The 20158-nt window shown below is 47.8% G+C and overlaps 1 protein-coding gene across 1 annotated transcript; it reads right to left on the reverse strand.

The window, feature by feature from the left end:
• Positions 1-12292: 12292 nt before the first annotated feature.
• On the reverse strand, positions 12293-14049 carry LOC124688226. The gene is made up of 3 exons (XM_047221936.1): positions 13634-14049; positions 13373-13545; positions 12293-12713 (listed from the first exon to the last, which is right to left on the reverse strand). Exons 1-3 carry the CDS (start codon positions 13896-13898, stop codon positions 12618-12620), a joined length of 534 nt encoding a protein of 177 aa, XP_047077892.1. The 5' UTR covers positions 13899-14049; the 3' UTR covers positions 12293-12617.
• Between the last annotated feature and the right edge of the window lie 6109 nt (positions 14050-20158).

The raw sequence follows: 20158 nt of genomic DNA on the forward strand, positions 1-20158 counted from the left end.
GGATCCGGCGAAGTGTCATCCTCGTCCATCGCCTCGGAACTGTCTTCATCCTTGTCCTTGTTCTTGCCCTTGCCTCCTTTGCCTCGTGGGCGGTGCTTCCGGGCTCGCTTGTATCCTGCTTCCGGGTCAGATTTTAGGTCATTGACCCACTTGCAGTTGCGGTTTGTCTGAGTGGACTTCCCTGTAGCCGGATCCAGGTGGGCCAGGCAAGGCATGTCTCTGTACTCTTCATAAGTTTGGGGGGCGCGGGTTCCGGCAGCAGTGACCTCATCGCCACGCTGCTGGCCCCTTCCAGCTCCACCACCGCGGCCGCGGCCTCTTCCGCCTCCTTGGCCTCCGCGCTGGAAGGCCATGGCGATCAAGTCGAATCCACCGGTCTTTTGGTCATCAGGGTTTTTCCGCTTGGTGCCGCTGCTGCTGCCATTATCACGGTTCTTCTTTTGCTGGTGCAGGGGGATTGCTGTAGCTGCTAGATCTCCGCCTGCATCGTCATCGGCGGCAGTATGATCACTGGCGATGGTGATCATGTCATCCAAAGTCAGCTTATTTGCATTGACCAAGTAGGTCAGCTTGTGCCGCAGCAGTCCTCCTCGTTGCAGGCCACCAATGAAGGCGTGCATTGCTGTGCGGTTGTCAACGTTCTCGCACTCGTTTCTGCATGCCAACCATCGGGTGAGGAAATTCCTCGATGTTTCACCCTTCTTACGGATACATGCCTGCAGTGTCGCTTGTTGTGGCAGGTCTCTTGTAGGTGCCCCTGAAGTGTTTCTCGAAAGCGTTCTTCAGGTCAAACCAGCAAAAGATGGAATTCTTCTTGAGGTCGCTGAGCCAGATCCGGGCTGGACCTACAAGGTACAAATGAAGCATGCGGCAGGCAATGTTAGGGGTTCCCCCAGCGAAGGTTACAACATTATAGTAATCCTCAATCCAGGTATCCGGCCTTTCCGTGCCATCATAATTCTTCAGATTTCCGGGTAGCTTGAGATTCATCCTTGGCTTTGGTTCCTCTCGAATCATCCTGCCAAAGCATTTTGGGCCAATGTAGTCAGATCTGTACTCATTGAGGCGTTCTCGGGCATCGCGTGGGCCGCCGCCTGGGGTTTTTGAGCGGGAGCGGGATCTTCGGCCACCGCCTCCGCCTCCGCCGCTGGGTGGCGGTGAAGGGGACCTGCGAGGGGGCCTGTAAGATTTTTTGCTTCCGCCTTCTGAATCCCGGCGGTCTTCCCGAGGCTCGCTCCGGCTTCGGTGGCTACCTTCACCTTGGTGATAGTCTCCTCCGTCGTTCCGGCTTCTGCGAGGCTCTGGCTCACGCTCCGCGTTCCGGCTCCTCCTAGGCTCCGGCTCGCGATCATTATTCCGGCTCCTTCTGGGCTCGGGCTCATGATCGTTGTTCTGGTTCCGACGTGGTTCCGGCGTACGCGCCCTGGTCCTTGGCGGCGGCATATTGTCGCGGATGTTAATTCCACCAGCCCCATGGGGCCTGGTGTTTCCGGCTGGACTGCGGCGGCGAGGTGGTGGGGGACGCGGGTACCCGTTAGGCGGAGGTGACGGATCCCGGTACTTGTTCCTACCAGTGTACATTGCATCCTTTCCCTTCTTCGGATCTGACGGAGGCGTCTTCGACGGCACGGGGATTGGATTCGGGTGCTCCCTTGCTTTTCTTCTGCGCTCCGTGGATCCGGTGCGCGATTCATCATCAGGGTGGCGATTGATACGGGCGTCCTTCTGCGCGGTGGATACACAGTGATCCGGATTGGATTCCAACCTGCGCGAAGTATCGGCCTTACTCTGCTGCTGCATTGCAGAAGCAACGAGCTTGCGGACGTAATCAATATCAATTTCCTCGTCCTTTTTGTTCAGGATCTCCGCCGCTTTCTGCATGTTATCCTTTGGAGTTGCGAGCGGCTGCTGTTCGACAGGGGTTGCGAAGTTGATCCTGCGGGGAGGGATTGCTTCTCTGACGATTCTATCAGCCTCCGCCTGTGCGTAGGTCATTTTCACCTCCCACTCTTTTCTCATACTCTTGACTTGCTCGAGTGTTGCGGTGATTTCGCGATCCTGTCTTTCGAAGCGATCCATGAGATGCGCAGCTTCTTCCCTCTCATCCAATATAGCAGCTGCGGTATTGGCGAACTTCTTGGCTGTAGCCAGCATCTCCTTTCTGGTGGCCTCTAAAGCCTCCGGATCTGCGGCGTCGCCAGGGGTTATTGGCTTGTTGAGGACGTCTGACTTTGCGACCAAATCCATGCGTGCTTGTGCAACTATTTCCTCCGGAGACAGGACATCCTCAAACGGACGTTCCCGATCTAACGGAGATCTAGCATTAGATGGTCCTGGGTCGGAGGTGGTGTTTTCATCTTCGCGTTCCTGCTTGTTCCGGCGGTGCCACGATTGCGAGAACCCGCATAGGCTGGGCGGAATCGACCTCAGGTTGCTCACCGCCTCCGAGCTCTTCTATCTTGCGGTTGAACTCTTCCGTGTCCATAGAGGAGGAATCATCGGAAGTTGGGCTCAAGTTGCCCAGAATCGACTCTTCACCCGGGGCGTCGCTTTCTCCGACAGCCTCTTGCTGATCCGGAGCGTCGTCGTTCTCCGGTACCTCAACCTGCACGGGACCTGCTCCGACTTCTTGAGGGGCGGCTCCTGCGGTATGGGCTATGAAGTGTACGAAGTGACACCTTTGCTTCTCTAACACCTGGGAAACCCAGGCGGATCTGCAGTGGTCTTCCACCGTTATTTCCTGCTCAGCGGCGGATTGGGTGGGCTTTGATTTTTTCAGATCTAAGGCGGAATCTTCGTTGGGAAATTCCTGCGACTCATATCGGATCTTTGCGACTGCGTCCTGCTCATCGGCGGTCGCGTCAGCGTTACTTACCAGTGCGTTCCCGTCGGAATCGACGGTCTCGCCAATGAAGATGTGGATGCCGCCTATCGGGACGATGGAGAGCTTGATGGGGTCGGTCTTAGCCGGAATCCAGCACTCGTCTGGAGGGACGATCGGAAAATTTCCGGCGTAAAGAACACGCCCCACCGCGATCGTGTCGTCGTAGCTTCCCATGGCGGAACCCTCCCGGTTCCGGCCTCCAGACGCCGCAGGCCCCACGGTGGGCGCCAACTGTCGTTGCCTGATCGACGGTGCCTCGGAGGAGGGATCCTCACGAGGGGGAGAAGAAGTAGGGGCCATAGGGCGGAGTGCACACGGGACGGTGGTACGCGATTTACCCAGCTTCGGAACACCTGCACGATGACAGGGCCTACTGCTGCTTGTCTGGAATTATCTGGGCGCTTTCGCGATGTTACAATGAGTTGTGGTTGTCGTTGTGCCTCTAGGGCTCCCAGGATCCGGCTTATAAAGGCGCACGGATCTAGGGTTTACATGGAGAGTCCTACCCGGATACAGGTTTCCTAACTACGGTACAATGTCTTGCCGTGTACGTCAAGGATCCACCCTTCCATCTATGTCGTACCGGATCCGGGTCCCCACTGGGCCTTCATGGATCCGGGTTCCTCCAAAGGTCGGTCGGATCCGGCTCCCTGCTCCTGGGCCGGACATCTTCCGTCAGGATCAACAGCAACTGGGCCGCCCGATGGGCCACATGCCTCATCACCATCCGTGGGCCACCCGGGCTTGCCGGATCTAGGCACTGTCGATGGTACACCCATGAAGTATACCCACAACAGACGTGATGCCCATATGAATGTGTATCTTACACATGTTGAAGTTATATTCTTTATATCTCATTGATCAATTACTAGTGTCCACTACAACTTAAAAGAGAGAATAGTCAAGTGAACCCATAAATTCTGGTCCAATTTTAATCATAAGAAACACCTTTCCATTGCATTTATCTTATTTTTTATTTGCTGCACTATTTTAATCCGAAAATACAAAAATATTTATCTATCTTATTTGCACATAAAACCTCAAAACAAACAAACATTTATCGATTTTACTTAGTTTCATTCACTTATTTAGTTACTTTATTTTATTTTCACTTACAGGAAACATTGTGCTTGACAACCACACGATAGAGTTGGAGACACAAGACTTTATTTTATTTTGCAGGATTACTAGAAGAAGAGGAGGAGAGATACCTCTTTATTTCATTCACTGAGAGTTCGATATAAACCCTCGAGTCGCCCTTGTGCGAAAAATACTCTTTTAACACAACACTCTCCACTTGGAGTCCCAATGTCAGCACGCCCCCACTTGGCGAGGTCATTGTTCTAAGCCCCAAACAGCTGACACACAATCTTCATCGCATCCAACACACCCTTTCACCAAAGTTTTAAGACACTCAATTGCATCCGTCATGACTTTCTCCATCTCTAACAATACCATGGGAATTTGGACTTAGACGTGTCCCATGGAACCAATAAAAAATTGAAGCTTGACGTCACGCACGACCAGAGCCTTTCCGATCTAGATATCTAGGGGTGTCATATGCCAATCTGTGTAGGTCTCTATCGGGAAGACCAAATCTCGTTGGCGGCCAAATCGAAGAGGTCGACATCCGGAAAAAAGACGACTTGGTGAAAAAAATCACTAGGGCCAAACCTCCATTATTAACAGCCGAAGCCAGCAGCCCCCACAACGCCCGCCTTTCGTTCTAGACCAGCAGTCATTAGTCAGCGACACCATGATGTGCCACCCGCATTGCGGAGGTCCTTGGCGAGGCACCAACCATCACGAGAAGACGAGGGCCAAGCACTCACTGCTGGTCCGGCGACTCCCAACCCCACCGATGCCACTAGGCTACCATGTGTAGCATGCAGTCCCAGCCACCAAGCCAACCAAGCGGCTTCCGTGGATGCCATCGCCTTGAAGCGCCGAGAACACCACCCCGGAGCCATAACTCGGCCAACACAAGGGATGGCCGGAGGTCCCGTGCCCCCTTCGGGACCAGAGGTGCCGCGACCGCGGCCGAAGCTACCTGCAACGGTGGGAGAGGATCAGCGATGGAGGTGCCTTGCAGTGGTGGCTAGGTTTAGCCCCCCGCGTCATCCGGAGAGAGGCGACACAGTATTGCGCTTTTTTGTTATAAGAGTAAGGTATGTGTGGATATACATACGCGTCTTAGTTCAAATACAGACCAATTTATATGTGTTTTTCCATAGTAACACACGAGTGTTTATCTAGTATATTTAGCTGAAGGAAATTCACTTGTACATACAAATATAAGTTACAAACTATTGATAATTTTATCAAACTGCAAAACTTGATATCTCTTAGTGCCCAACAAACGGGCGCCATGCAAGTTTGCAAAATTACTAACAAAACTGAGAGCATCTCCAACGGATTACTTATAATTTAGGTCTATATCTGGCCGGGTATTCTTTAAAGGAGTATGAGTATATTTACTTCTCTAAAGAAAAGTGGTTCCTAACCGATCCTCTAAACTTGACTCCCTAATTTTTTCCATACAAATCAATAGCAATCCGTAGCATTGTCATATAAAACAATAGCATACTCATACAAATAGGTTCCATAGTCTAAGTATTACATAGATCATAAATCATAAAATAAATTGACTTCACTCTAGCTTCCGGCATTGTAACGCATACAATAGTGTGCCACCTATTGCAGAGTGATGCTAGCGATATACTTCTTTAGTAGTCTTGGACTTGTTAAAAGTTAAAACGTTTATGAATTTGTTGCACTCATAGAACCCAAGTCCATGTGTCAGATGGCTACTCATGTTATTCTCCTTTCTTCACCAGAATATGGTATAGCAATACAAAGATGGCATATTAACACCCCACTTGCACAGAATCCTCCATCTTCGCGATCCTGCACCATAAGCTCCTCATATCTGTCCAAGATGTTCCCTGAAACCAGATACCATTAGTAATCAAATGCTCAAACGAAATTACCGCGGAAACTCTACTGAATGTTTAACTCTAGATTTGGACACGTGAACATAAATTGAAAATTCATAACGGTCCGAACTTCCAAGTAGAACAAAATTTATTTCTACTCACAAGTCATAACTTCAAAAGATGGCATGAGAAGAGATTACACTATGGTAATACTCTCATTGTTGAAACAGATAGCGTACTAGCAAACCGTGAAAGATGTAGTTGCAAATGCATCTAATTAACATTTCCACACCAAAGAATTCAGTTTTTCATGTTATAGCTTGGAAGAAACTGACTTGCAAACAGATATGTCTAGTGTCAATATTTGCCCAACTCCAATGTTTTAGCAAAGCTTATAAATTAAATACTTGGGCCATCTGCCCATCTTAGCTTAGCGCTTCTACAAGAAAATGATGCATGCTTTCACGAGTGTTCTAAAAAGAGTTACACGGTTTAGAAATGTTGTGATTGTATAGAGACATCATATCATAATAACAACTATGGCTTGGTTCAAACTAACGAGAACTTATTGTCTCCAAAATGTATTATAAAAATATAAACAATAGTCAATGCACGCACCAATACCTGGTGAGATTAAAGAACTTGGGGAACTCAGACGGGAGAAATGACTTGAGAAGGTGTGACTTTTCTTTGACCATGTCAGCATCTTTGCCACGGAGGCCTTCATCTCCTTCAATATATGGAACTACCGAATTCACCATCTTGGTAACCAAATCAATCGTAACCACGAAAACCCTGCGAATCTTCCGACCCCCTCCCTCGGGCAATTCCTCAGACAACATAAAGTGCACGATGTTGGGGTCGACCATGCTCACAAGAGGGAACATTAGGCTATTGTTTCGGAGCAGAGGCACAGAGGTGTTGCGAGACCACAATGAACAACATGGTACCGACGCCACATCTTGGACCCAGCACATTTCACCCGTTTCTTTCCGCAATGTATCTGCGAGGATGCGGAATCCCTCATCGGGTGGAATCGAGCCGTAGAGCTTGCCATCGGTGCGAATAGTGGTGATGTACCTGAGGACATCATCCCCACCGGTGACATACACGGTGCGGTTCACCTCCAGTAAACCTGGGTGTTCGGTTGGCCACGAACGGTTTGTGTCAGGCAGGCGGAGATAAGAGATCTTAGGTGGCCTTTCTTCCTCAAACACCTCGTATAACAGAATACCTCCTATGCAGTAGTTAACCCAGCAAACACAATGGTTGAACGTGATGACAGAGTCCGCCGAGTTGAACCCGAAGGCGAGGTTCATGGACCACTTATGTAGGTCCCTGACTGATCCGCGCTCGATGGGTATCTTTTTAACCTCCCACGTGCCGTCATCGTCATGGGCTGATAAACGAGATCGGAGTACACACACTTCCGCTTCAAACATACTGGTGCCAGGAATTTTACTGATCATGGCCAGCTGCGCCACGGCGAACTCTTCTTCTTCATACTTTGTGGCACGGGCGAGTCCTACACAGTTAGGAAAGAATACGCGCTGCTGCTGCTGCATCGTTTGCTCTACTGTATCATCACCATCATCGTAGCAAGGAGGTGAGAGTGAGACCATCATCGGTATGGTGCATACGGGGAGCCGTTTGAGCTGCAGGTGCAGGACAGGATCAGAGCATGCTACGCAGATGAAGTGATCCTGCGTGCAACGGCGGTAAGGGCTCTCGTCTAGGTCTTGGATGGAGGTGAGCCTGAGCAGGAGGAGGTCGCGGTGGGCGGCGACGAGGTCGGTCCCATAGCCGTCCTCGGGCGTGGTGCCGCCAGGCCACCGCACGTAGATGCGGGAAATAGCCGGGGGCTCGGCCGGGAGGAAGGCCAGGTCGAAAGCCTGGCCGAGGGAGGTGGAGGAGGTGGCCCTCAGGGGCGCCGTGGACTCGTCCGGGAAGTCGTCCTCGTCGTCCCTGCGGTAGACGAAGCGGTCGAGCATCATCCAGTCCGCCATGACCGCCGGATGCCCGGATCGACCGATCGAGACGGGTGGTTTAGCTAGGGTTTCACGGGTTCGCTGCCTGTGCGGAAGATCGTACGTACGTGCACGTGTCTCTCTTTTGGTGAGACTTTACGTACTGATCGATACTCGATAGGGGCAGAAACCGAATCAATGTAGTCGCAAAAAAAAAAAAAAAAAAACCGAATCAATGTCCCATATGATCTTTTCCCAACTTGGATCCAGCGTTAGATAGATTGATGGAAAACGCTCCTATTCGGCCGACCGATCGGAGCGAAAGATCAGTTGTTGATCGCGGGCTCGCTCGCTCCTTTTAGACGCGCAACACCAAGCCCAGCTACGGCACCAACACCAAACCCAGCTACGTTGAAGCCCACCAACACCTAGAAGTCAAAATACGTATGCACATTTTTCTTACAGAAGAGAAGACGTGGGTGGGCCTCAAAAATTCATTAGACCTTTCTCTTCTGGCTGTGTGTCTATTTGTGGACCATTTTTTTGTTGTAATTATTTGTGACTTTTGTAAAAAATAGTTGCCAACTTTTATTGTAATTCAATCTATAGCAAATTAATTGTTGCTTGACCACTTTTTGATTGTTTGCAAACATATGATTTTTTGTTGTTTTTGTTTCGAACTTTTGTAAAAATAGACGATGATTTTTGTTGTAATTCAAGTTGTAGCAAATTAAATTATTTCTTAACAACTTTTGAATTATTTGCAAATATTTTAGTTGTAAATAGTCTGCGGTTTTTGTGGATGATGTTTGCGACTTTTGTTGTAAACACCCAAATTATTTGTGGTCTGTCTTGCTAATTATTGTTGTAAATATCTTGCTGGTTTGTTCTAAAGATATTTCTGGAATGAAAGCGGCCTTTTATTGTAAACATCCAAATAAAATAATATTGGTTTTTGTTATTAATTATTATTGTAAGTATGTTTCTGATTTGTTGTAAAGATATTTTTGCATGGAAACTAACGATTATTGTGAACACCCAAATAAAAAATATTGTTTTTGTTGTTAATTATTATTGTAAATATATTGATAATTTGTTGTACATATATGTGAAGATTTACTGTGAAAATTTTGTTGTAATACTTTTTATTTTTTGTACACAAAGCGGCGGGTTTTGTTGCTATACTAAGCGGCGGGTTTTATTGTAAATATTTGAAAGTCTGGGGGCAAAGGGAAACACGTGTTCAGTTTAAACTCATAGGCTTAGGACCGCGGGTTGATTTTCTAAAAACCAGGGGGCAAAATGCAAAAATCGCAATGCTGCTAATTCTGCACGCCGGATTACGATCGGACGGCGCACGAACGATCGATTTTCGCCCAGTTATCAGTCGACGGACGCGTAGCGTTCCCCTAGATTGATTGAGCAGAGAGAGAAGGTGGAAGCTGCGTAACGCGCGTAAGTGCATAAGTCCTGGGGGTTTCCAAATCACTTTTGCTAACATTTGCATCTGGCATAGTTGGCTGTGTGCTAGCTTCGTTCTGCTTTCGGTCGCTCGCCGTAGTTTCCCTGTTCCATCACGACGTCGTCTGGGCATACCGTAGACTGCTCCGACCATGCTGGCACTTATACTACTCGGAGACGGACCCTTCCAAGCCTACACCTGCAATGCCATCCGATCCCTCTGACCGACTACCATGATCCCGCGGGAGACGATGGACCAGTGGAAACATGTCTGGGGTCACCATATCTAACACCGGTGGGCTTCCGGCGAGCCAGGTTCCTGGATGGCGGTGTCGAGTCGAATCGGCGAGTCCCAGGACGACATGGACGATGTTGTATGCCTTGGTCAACTTCGTAACAAACGTATATGAGTTTTGTTGTGAAACAACAAGCTAGATATCGTAAGGTTTTATAGGTGTTTACTACAAGTTCAGTTTTTTCTTGGATTTTTTGATGATGCTTACGTGCCTTTCAAAATGTTGCTATCATATTACTGTTTTGTATAAAAAAAATTTGAATTTTCACCGGGGGGAATTGATCCCCACCTGAATCTTTATATATCAGAAGGCCCAAACGGCATGCATGAGTTTTACAAGGCGATGTATCCAAGGGGAATAAATGGACGATGATTTTTTTTCAAATGAACCTACAATTTGCTGCTTAGCCACTTTGTGTTGTTGGAACACATGTTTTTTTATTGTAATTATTTGTGATTTTTATTGACATGCCTGGTTATTTTTATTGGGAATGAATCTCTAGCCATTTTTTTGTTAACCAATTTCTATTTGCTGCCAACACATGTTTTTTTGGTTATAATCATTTATTTTTTATTTTTAAATTGCTAGTGATTTTTGTTACAACACAATTTGCAACAAAAAGTTATTGTTCAATCACATTTTTGTAATTTTTATTTTTTTTATTTTTTTTGCGATAATTTGTTGCAATAGTATGTTTTTATGTGGGGTGAGAGATTGTTCGGACCAAGTTACTTTTTGGTTGAGCGCTGGAGAAATAACCAGGTGTGATTAAACAAAATTTGTGTAATAGGTTATCCTAGAGAATCTACTTGAACTGGTAAATTTGAATTGTGTCAAAGGGTAAGCTCACTAAATGAATCAAAAACGTCAGCACGACCACTCATCCACTCCTCATCCTTTCGACCGAAAAACGTCAGCACAACCACTCATCCACTAACCACCTCTCATGCTACAACACCAAACAAAAAATATATTTCATCTGTTCAAAAAAAAGTTGAATAAGTTTTTTCTAGATAAGGATGTATCTATAACTAAAACATGTGTATATACCTTCATATCTAGATAAAGTTGAGCAGCTTTTTAGAGACGGAGGGAGTAGCTATCGCTAACCAGGTGGTTCGGATACCCTCATCTCCTAAACCTATCTCATGAATCAAAGAGCCCCTAGGGATTTCGCTCATTCACCATGACTCCATGAGCTTTATTTGGGCAGAGAAGGACGTTGGTTTCTCTCGGGTGCCTTTGGTATGTATTTCGTGAAGTGGCCGTCGTCACGTCGGCCGTCTGAAAATTTGTTTCAGTACAAATCAGAGCGTACTACGGCCATGGTGAATCAATCCACGTCTGGCGTGTCCGTGTGTTCGAGGAAAGAAAGGTGGACGCAACTTTGACATCGAAATATGGCAATACAGCGATTGGTCATTGGTATCTGTAGCTCCCTAGGAGCTCCAATCGCAAAAATTGTTCTGCAAAGGGTACTCCTTTGGAGAGAACGAGATAGCTTGCCCGATATGCCAGGCCAAGTCCGGTGGTACTTGTCCACAGTACAAGAGCTAAGCTTACACTAACGGTGTAAAGCAGTCATCGGACACAAAGGAAAACCGATTACCAGCTAGTGCTACTCGAGCTCCAACATGTAGCCAGCTTCATCCTTCAGAGTACTGAACCGAAAGCATATCATCTCCCCCTTACCGAAAAATTACAGATCTTGTCGAAGCATAGTTGCTTTTCTGCGCAGAGCACAATCAAATCCATGCTAAAGCAAATATTTCTTCCTGGTTCAGTCTAACAGGCAGTGTCGAAAGCATGATTACCCTGCATAATTGATCTTTTGATGGGCAAAGCGGCTAGCACCAAGCTGCCCTGGGGGCTGGGGCTGGGATCATGCAAAGAGGCAGTGTTGGGGTTTGTGAAGCTTGTTTTTTTTACTCGCCTTACAAATGTTCATGCTCCGGACACAAGACTAGACTTGTCCAGTTGCCCCTACTGACGGTGGATGCTCATCATCATAAGTGAAACCAAAATGCAGAACATCACAAACTTAGAATGGCAGGCAGCCTCGCCTGGTCCTAAACAGAAAGAGACAGAGGAAGGTGAGCGCAACGTGCCAAACATTTGTCATTCACTTCGTCAGTCTCGGATCCCTTTCACCCCCTCTACCGCAGGGCTTCAGCTCCGTGAAGCCAGAGCGACGAACACAGGCCGAACCTTGTGCATTGATGCTCACGTGCTCAACACAACGGGTTCAGGAGCCAGAAGCTGCCACATAGGGACGAACTCTCCAGGAGGCCGGATCTATTTGGTGCCGGCTACACCAACCACTGGTAAGCGGCTACACCAATGATCTATATGTTGCCAGTATTCAATTGCCGTGAGTTGTGGTTAGCAAGTAACAACTGACCATTAATCTAGGGAGGAAATGCCAGCTGCTGAGTCAGTTCAGCGAAGCAGAACGTTGCAGCCTCCAGAGGCATCTCCAGGCAGTTACCTAACTCAGCTTAGGTATCGTGGGCGTCAAACTGTAGTATAATCTCTTGCGGTACAAGTATCACGGCAGGAGCTTAATCTAATGACACTGTCGCTTCAAGAGGAAAAACTAATGTGCAGGCAGCGCCGACGCGAATCTGTGCAACGAGGCTTCCAGCCCAAAAGGCTTTCTGTCGACCGATTCCCCTCCACCACCTGCAGGTGCACCCGTCGTTTCCACTGAGCTTATGATTGTGAGCTTGGCATCGAAGAAACACGGAGGAAGCTCCTCAAAAGCAGAGATTCTGTAGCTACTTTACTTGGGCTCAACTTCTTTCATGCGCCAAATGTATCAGGAAAGAGAGCAATAATCTCACTAATCAACAAATCCTGAAGAAAAGAAAAACACTGAAGAAGATGTACAACGGATGACGGATCCGGGACACGCTCCGAACGACAGAGTCACTTCAGGAGCGGTCCTCGCGTCCTAGGGGAACTCGAACACAGAGAACCCATGCAACCGAGCTAATTAATCAACCAAGGCCGGCCGGGCGGACGCCGAAAATGCAGGTCCGCCGGTGGATGGCTGGCTGGCCGGCCGGACGCATCAGCTCGCGGCCTCGTCAATGCTGTGCAGCGAGGGCCGCCACTGCCGGTGCCGGGCGCCGGAGCTCCGGTGGGCGTCTCCGTCTTGCCGCGCCAACTGCAATCAGGTGACAGTAGAGTAGTCAGAACTCGGAATAGTGGAATACTGAAGATGGAACATTTGCATGTGTTGCATGGTAGCACAGAAGCAGAAAGGGATCGCTGAAAACGATTCGCCGTCCTGACATTAGCTGCTACTGTTCAATATTTTATTTGCCATGATTCTTTTATCATTCTGTATCCCTTTTATTTTAATAAGCATTAAATTTTCCTAATGGATGGTACACAATAGCATCAATCAGTTGGATGGATCCACAGGACCACGCCCCCTATATATACAAGAAAATCTTGTTTTATTCATGTCAATTGGGGATTGAGAATGTCAGATATACGGAATTAAATCATTCTTGATTGAGCTAAATTAAGGCGATCAGATTTCCAAGATGACTATGCAGATTTTGCCTCTACAGAGAAATCGAACGACGATTGCCCAGATAAAAGCCCATCTTCCTCAAGAGCTACACAGCTACAGTGCGGACGAACTGACAAGGTCATGATAATCGCGCGGAACAACTAACTAACTGTTGGAGTTTTGGCTGAGACAACTGTAGACGCATCATCAATCATGCAGAGAACGTGCATGGAGGCATCGGGCGAGAGAGAGAAAGAAGTAGCTGGATTAAAGAGAGCGCGAGTCTAGTCAATGTAATTAACTACCTGCTCGAGACTCGCGTCCAAGCTCGCCTCGTCGTCGTCGTCTGCATCGACGCCGTCGTCCGCCGCCGGCCGCGCCTTGCTCTGCCTCGACAGCGATGACTCGAGCTGCTGGAGCTGCTGCCGCGCCTTGGTCATCTTCTCCTCCTTCCGCGCCTGGACCGCCTTGGTCACCTCTGCACGCCCCAACAATTTCATGCCGTGTCAGCAGCAGAGCTAGCAGGAGAGAGGAAGAAGATGAGGAGAAGGTTATGAGCTGTTTACCGTGGGAGGTGATGAGTCGGTAGACATGGCCGAGGAGGAGTGTCTCCTTGGGCTTGAGGAGCTTGACGCGGGTGAGGCGCACGGTGCGGCGGGCGCCAGTGCCGTCGGCGTTCTCGGCGACGCGGAGCGTGACGAGCGCGACGTAGTGGCCCGGGTTGGCCCGCATCACCTCCGCCGCGCTGGTGGCCCAGTACAGCCGCTCTACGCGCCCGCCGGGGTGCTGTACCACCGCCGCCGCCGCCTCCGCCGCCTGGCAATTCCCCATCCTCGCGCGCGTGACCAGAACCGCGGGCGCCTGGCCTCAAACTAGCTCAGCGGGATATGATATGGGTTGGTTGGGCCGGAGAAACGTGGGCGAGCTTAGGGAGAGCAAGCTAGTGGTGCGCGTGTGTTGTACCGTGCTCTGTTATAAAGAGGAGAGGGCAACGGCTGGACTGCCAGCTCCAGCCGGAGGCGGTATATATCCCGCAGTGACCACGTAGCTCGCCTGCCGTTTCCTTTTCAATCCCCTCCCGTTCCACCTGCTGCTCCGGTATCGTGCTCCGCCCCGAGATGCATGTACACCAAGGGCCGTTTGGTAGCCTGCATGCCCTCTTGACTGGCATCGGTCCGCGCATTTAGACCCGTTTGGTTACCTGGCCCGCGTTCTTGCACGAACCGCTTCTCAAAGCATCCTCGGGCCAGGCCCTCGAGAAACGCTCGGTTCGGCCGTTTCTAGAGAGCCACCCCCGTTTCCGCAGAACTAGAGAACGTCGCGTCCTCACAGAGCCACCGCGGGAGATGGTGGAAGCTCGCGCGAGACGGCGAAATCTCGGCGGGATGAATTCAGTCACCGCGCTTGAATTTTCGCCACCGTATATAGAGGCGGCTCTCTCACCGGCAAATCCAAATCCCCCATTCCCCCCCCCCATTTCGAGCTCATTCACCGTTCCCGATCTAGCGACATGGCCGGCTCTACCTCACCCGTACGATCGGCGAAGCTTGCGGCGGCGACGGCGGCTGTGGCGGCGGCTACTGGTCGCGGATGGTCGTCTTCTTCCTCTGCGTCGATGACTTCGGTTGTGGTAAGCTTCTGCAAACCCCAGCCTTAGATCTAGATCTTTTGGGTACACAAGGGGGGTCTGAGCGAATCCATTGTAGGACATTCCTTTGTCGCCAGTTGAGGTTGTGGAGGTTGTCCAGGTTGCATCTGACTCTACGACGGGGACCGTTGTCGCCGTTGACTCTTCCACTGGGATGGTGGTGCTGCCTGCATCTTCGCTAGGGTCCCCTGCTTCCCCGGCCTCGGTGTTGCATGTGACTCCTTTGACTGTAAGGCCGCTCTTACTTATCTCGCTCTTCATTGATGTGGTAGTGCTAGTTCATTGATGTGGTGCTGCTTAAGGATGTGGATGTGGATGTGGTACTGGTAGTGGTGATAGTTCATTGATCTGCTAGTGCTTAAGGATATCGATGTGGTAGTGGTAGTTCATTGATCTGCTAGTGTTTGTCATGTAGCTGATCATACCTTTGGGCTCCAGTGATCTGCCTGCGCCTACTATGAATGCTGAGCCATGTCTGATCGCAAGCAAACCAGCCATGGTTTGGAAACCTGAGCTATCAGAGTTTATGCTGAACCGGTTGGTTCAGCTCGTCCGTAGCGGCGTAGCGGCGTCTGCTTCAACATGGAATTCAAGGAGCAGCAGATGAAGAAGGTAGCCACGGATGTTCTTGCATTCGCCGGCGTACATGTCACCACTCTTCAGCTGTACAACCACATTAGAAACTGGAGTACAAAGTGGAGCGTCATTATGAAGATGAAATCAGATCGCATTTTGGACTATAATGAAGATGGTTGCTGCTTCTACGACGGCGATGAAGAGATGGCGGACGAGTACATCCAGGTGCGAAGCCTCATTGAGTTCCTGCATAGATCTGAAAGTATATATGTGAATGTCGTCCGCACTAACAGTTGTTCTTGTGGATTGCAGCGCTACCCGAAGCACCGTCAGTACGCCGGCACCCCGATCACGAACTAAATTCAGATGAAGACGATCTTCACTCCGGGGTTTGTGTGCCAGGCGCAACTGTTCCAGCCTAACTTGCTGGTCAGGGCTATCGACTTCATTGCAGACAACGAAGTAGAGTATGTCGAGTACCTTAAGCTGCAGTCACCGGAGAGGAGGAGATGGCTTAGGACCTGGCTCCACAATCAGTTTCCTGCTTAGGGCTTCTTCTTCCTTCGTCATGATCTGCTGATTTTGGGAGGTGATCTTGTATCCTTGCGTTAGCTAGGACTTGCTACACACCTGATCCCCATTCTGTAATGATGAACTTGTTCGAGGTGGTATATACTAACCCCCCGTGTGATGAACCTGTGATGCATCACGAAGTAGTTGCTTCGCCCGTGATGCATCACCCACTAAGTAGTTGCTGTGTATTACCAGAACCTTTTGTGATGAACTGAATCTGATGTGTGTTGTTATTCAGTACTAGGTAACCTCACCACTCTAAGTGAACGAGTTACCACAACACTCAGCTATATGCAACCAAACATGTTGTGGGCTGCACGAGCAGGAAAGAAAGTACTGTAAACGGGCAACCAAACGATGGGACTTGAGTTCCTTCTCCTGCGCAAAAGGCCGCACAGGCTACCAAACGGTCCGCCTTTCATGGCCCATTGCCCGTTCGCGACACGCAGAGAGACCCATCTCGCTGGCGCAGTGGTGCAAGAAATCAATGTAGACTACCAAACGTGCCCCAACATACGGTAGTTAAGGATCATTTTCGCCTTGCTTTCGCTTCGCAAGCACCACGTGAACCTAGTTTATGTTTGGGGTCCTTCGGGGCTTTTTTTTTCTCATCGGATAAGTCCACAACTGCTTGCGAAATCTTTAGGATGTGTTTGGTAGCCTGCATGACCTTTAAACATGCTGTGTCGATACAAAATCGATGTGTTTGTTTGGTCGCATGAGGCCTCCGTCTCGTGGAGCACGAATCACAAAGAACCACCGAGGCAGACCAAGTGAGACAACTTTTTGTCGAGCCATGTTGGGGCAATGCAAAAGAGGGCACACGCAAGCCCGCGCATTTGCGGCTGGGAAGGCGGGAAACACGACATTCCCCGCCATGTGTACCCTCACCTTCCCCTCTGGTTTAACTCTCTTCTTCGAACCCTCACCAAAAATCCGTTTTCCCTCATTCAGCACATGTGGCGGCGGTAGGCGGCTAAGACGCGAATCTGCGCTCACTCGCAATTTGTCCAACTTTGGACCGTACTTTTGCGGCGGCAGGCGGATGAGACACAAAACTGCGCTCCCTGATGATTTCCCCAACTCTGGCCCCGGCTTGGGCGGCGGCAGGCGGCTGACATGCGCATCCACCTCACTCCATCGCCATGTCTTCTACTCCCTCGTCAGCTATGCTAGAGGTAAACGAGTCTCATCCCTGCCCCTTCTCTTTGCAGTGTGCATGCCGTCTCAAGTTAGAGAGTACTGATGGTAGATCCGGTGGATTAGGTCAATATCATGGCACTCATTCATCAGGCGGCCACACTAATAGTTGTCATTCATGCAAGGACCATGATGTTGCAAAAGGGAGTTGTTAGGCACACTGCTTATCCTCGGATCATGTATGGGCCTATGTTGGCCCGATATCAGAAGATGATAGCTAACCGGAACTACATCTATAACTACAACCCTGTAGAGGCCCTCCAAATTCTCTGGATGATAAGAGTCCCATTCTTTGCACTGGTCAAAAGGCTAAGGGACATTGGATTGTTGGAGGATATCATCCATACCTCCGTGTAGGGACGGAGTGAGGATCTAACCTTGAGGGGAGGCGAAATAGATAGATTTTGTCTTGTGAACTTCATGAGGGGGCAAAGATGGCTAAATAGCTAAGAAAATGAGTTCTAATGCCTACCATTCTTAAGAAAATATGAACATTGGGGGTGTCCTAGCCCCCCCCCCCCCTTGCCCCTATGCCTCAGTCCCTGCCTCTGTGGAAGAGCGGGTTAATATGTTCTTTCATGTGGTTGATCATATCTAGAGGTTTCTGCAAGGTCACAGATCGTGTGTACCTAGTTTTTAAAAGTAACATTATTGAATCCACGGTGGAGCTGATAGCTAATGGTTTATTGCATCACACTATCTTCAATAAATTATAATTTAGAGCTATTCTTAATTCTAGGAAAGGTAAATAAGAGTGTTTTTAAACATGCAACAAAGTAATAGTAAATACCTGCAAATAGAAACGAGATAGTGTGTATGATATGAAGTGCTTGAAAATCAATGGGGTAAACGTTCTCAAGGAGTTCCGAATTTCCCACTAGCATGGTTACTATGTTGATTTGGACTTAATGTGCTAGTTACAATATGTTGACAAAGTGAGGATAGGCTCGAATAAAGGTGCTACCATAAGAATTGTTCGAGACCCCTCATAACCACTACCTTTTTCTTTCGCATGCCGCGCGAGTTCTGTAATTAAGGGTCTTCCCGTGGTTATGGTCATAGGCTCTTGTACCTCTTACTCCTTGTTAGGACATGATTGAAAGAGGCCGCAAATTGTTGTCACATGTAAGCCCACATATATCCAACCACACGCAATGATGATTGCCTTCAATGATTCCAATGCCAAATATTGCATGGTGCACAACATACAACATCACCAAAGACAACCACCACTTTCACATATTGCAACTAAAAAACATAAATATTTGTTTTAGTTCATAGAAATTCTAGGGTTCCTCCATCTCGCCAAGAACAAATAAAACTACTCACACATGGGGAAAAATAACATCATCATGAATTGAAATGGAGTACGATGAATCAAATGGATACGAGTGCAAACCAATCTAAGAGTCGGTGTTACAACAATACGAATGACAAGGATGAAGTCGATAATGGTTGCAATAGTGTTGATGAAGATGATACCCAAACCTCCAAGATCCAGGTTGCGGCGTGGTGGATCCCCTTTGGAGGTGAGTTACCCCTCCAGATCCCTTCCAGATGTGAGGTTTTGTGGTTTTTTGATGTCTCTGTAACTCCAATCTAAGATCCGTCTTCGCAACGTTAAAGCAGTTGATGAGGCGTTTCCACTGATGTATGGTACATGCACACCATACGGGCGGGTGTGACCGTACTATCGGTCATTAAAGCTCATGTCTTCACTCTTCACAGTTGGCAAATTTTTCACTTGGTGCGAGTTTTGAGCTAAATGTCTGCAATCATCATTATTGTGCCTAGATATGATCTATATTATTGATTTTCCAATCTTCCTCCTTAATTATGGGATCCTGGTGAAACAAACAAAATAGGGGTGTGCTAGCGTGGTAAAAAAAAAAATCCCTACTAGTAAGGCATTGTTAATGTTGTAAAACACGTCGCTTTTTTTTGCACTCATCAACATCCCCAAACTAAAACTCTTGCTCATCCTTGAGCAAGGTATCAACTTGAGTGAACATGGTCAACTTGTTCATCAAAGGTGAGGCGATAAAATGAATGAGGCTAACAAGTGAAAATTTTATAAGGTATTGAACTTTTCTCAAATGCTATATCTCTTATATAAGTCAAATGTACTGGAGGATTCCACACCTTATAAGAATGTTTCTTATTCAAAAACTTAATCAAGAGCATAACATACCTTGTATGTGTTTTTAACCAGGCAAGTATGATGGGGTGTTCTCAAATCTTTTCAGAGAGCTTTCATACATCCACCTTTGGTTAAAAATCTTGAACATTCACTTTCAGTCGCTCTCACAGTTGTTAACGTGTCTATTTTTTCATGGCACTTTTTCTCTTCCTTTTCTTTCTTTTTCTCCCCCCATTTTTCTTTTTCTTCCTCTATCTCTCTCTCTCTCCCCTCTCTCTCTCTCTAGAGTCGTGCCAAAGACTAGACATGTTTGACCAACTTATGAGATGGCATAAAAGAGATCAAGGACTAAGTCTTAAACTTCAAGGTGGAGCATATGAAAGAATTCAATTCATGATTTAAGTAACTACCTCAACTCATACTTGTTCTTGGAATTTTTTCTTCTTATCTTTTTTGTTTTGATAGTCAAGCTCATAAGTTTGGAATATCCTAAAACCATCATCTATATACAAGTGAAATAGCACTTAAGTCAATTCTTAAACCCAATAAAAATGATCACAAACTGATTTCGTCATGCATACCATCTTTTCTCAATTCAAAGGATAATCATCATTCCCTATTCATAGAGAGGATGCTAACACAAATTGCTAATGTAACATACTTAAACTATAATTTATTATAGAAGTAAATATACTGAAAGAAGTAAAGATTACAAGGCTTTAGAATCCTTCTAGCTTGAAACCAAGCAAGGGAGGATTACATAGCTCCTTGCTTGTACTTAGTTTTTTTTTTCCAAGGTAGACCTTCAAAATTCCTCTCCCTCCTTCACGTCTCATCTGCAAGCATGAGCAAATGCACGTGGAACAAGCATAAAGTTCTATTATGGCTGCATGCTGCTTTTGCACAATGTTTAAAATCTCCTTCTTTTCTGCTCACATCTCAATAACAATTTTA

Source organism: Lolium rigidum, chromosome 2 (genome assembly GCF_022539505.1).
Source record: "Lolium rigidum isolate FL_2022 chromosome 2, APGP_CSIRO_Lrig_0.1, whole genome shotgun sequence".
NCBI lineage: Eukaryota > Viridiplantae > Streptophyta > Magnoliopsida > Poales > Poaceae > Lolium > Lolium rigidum.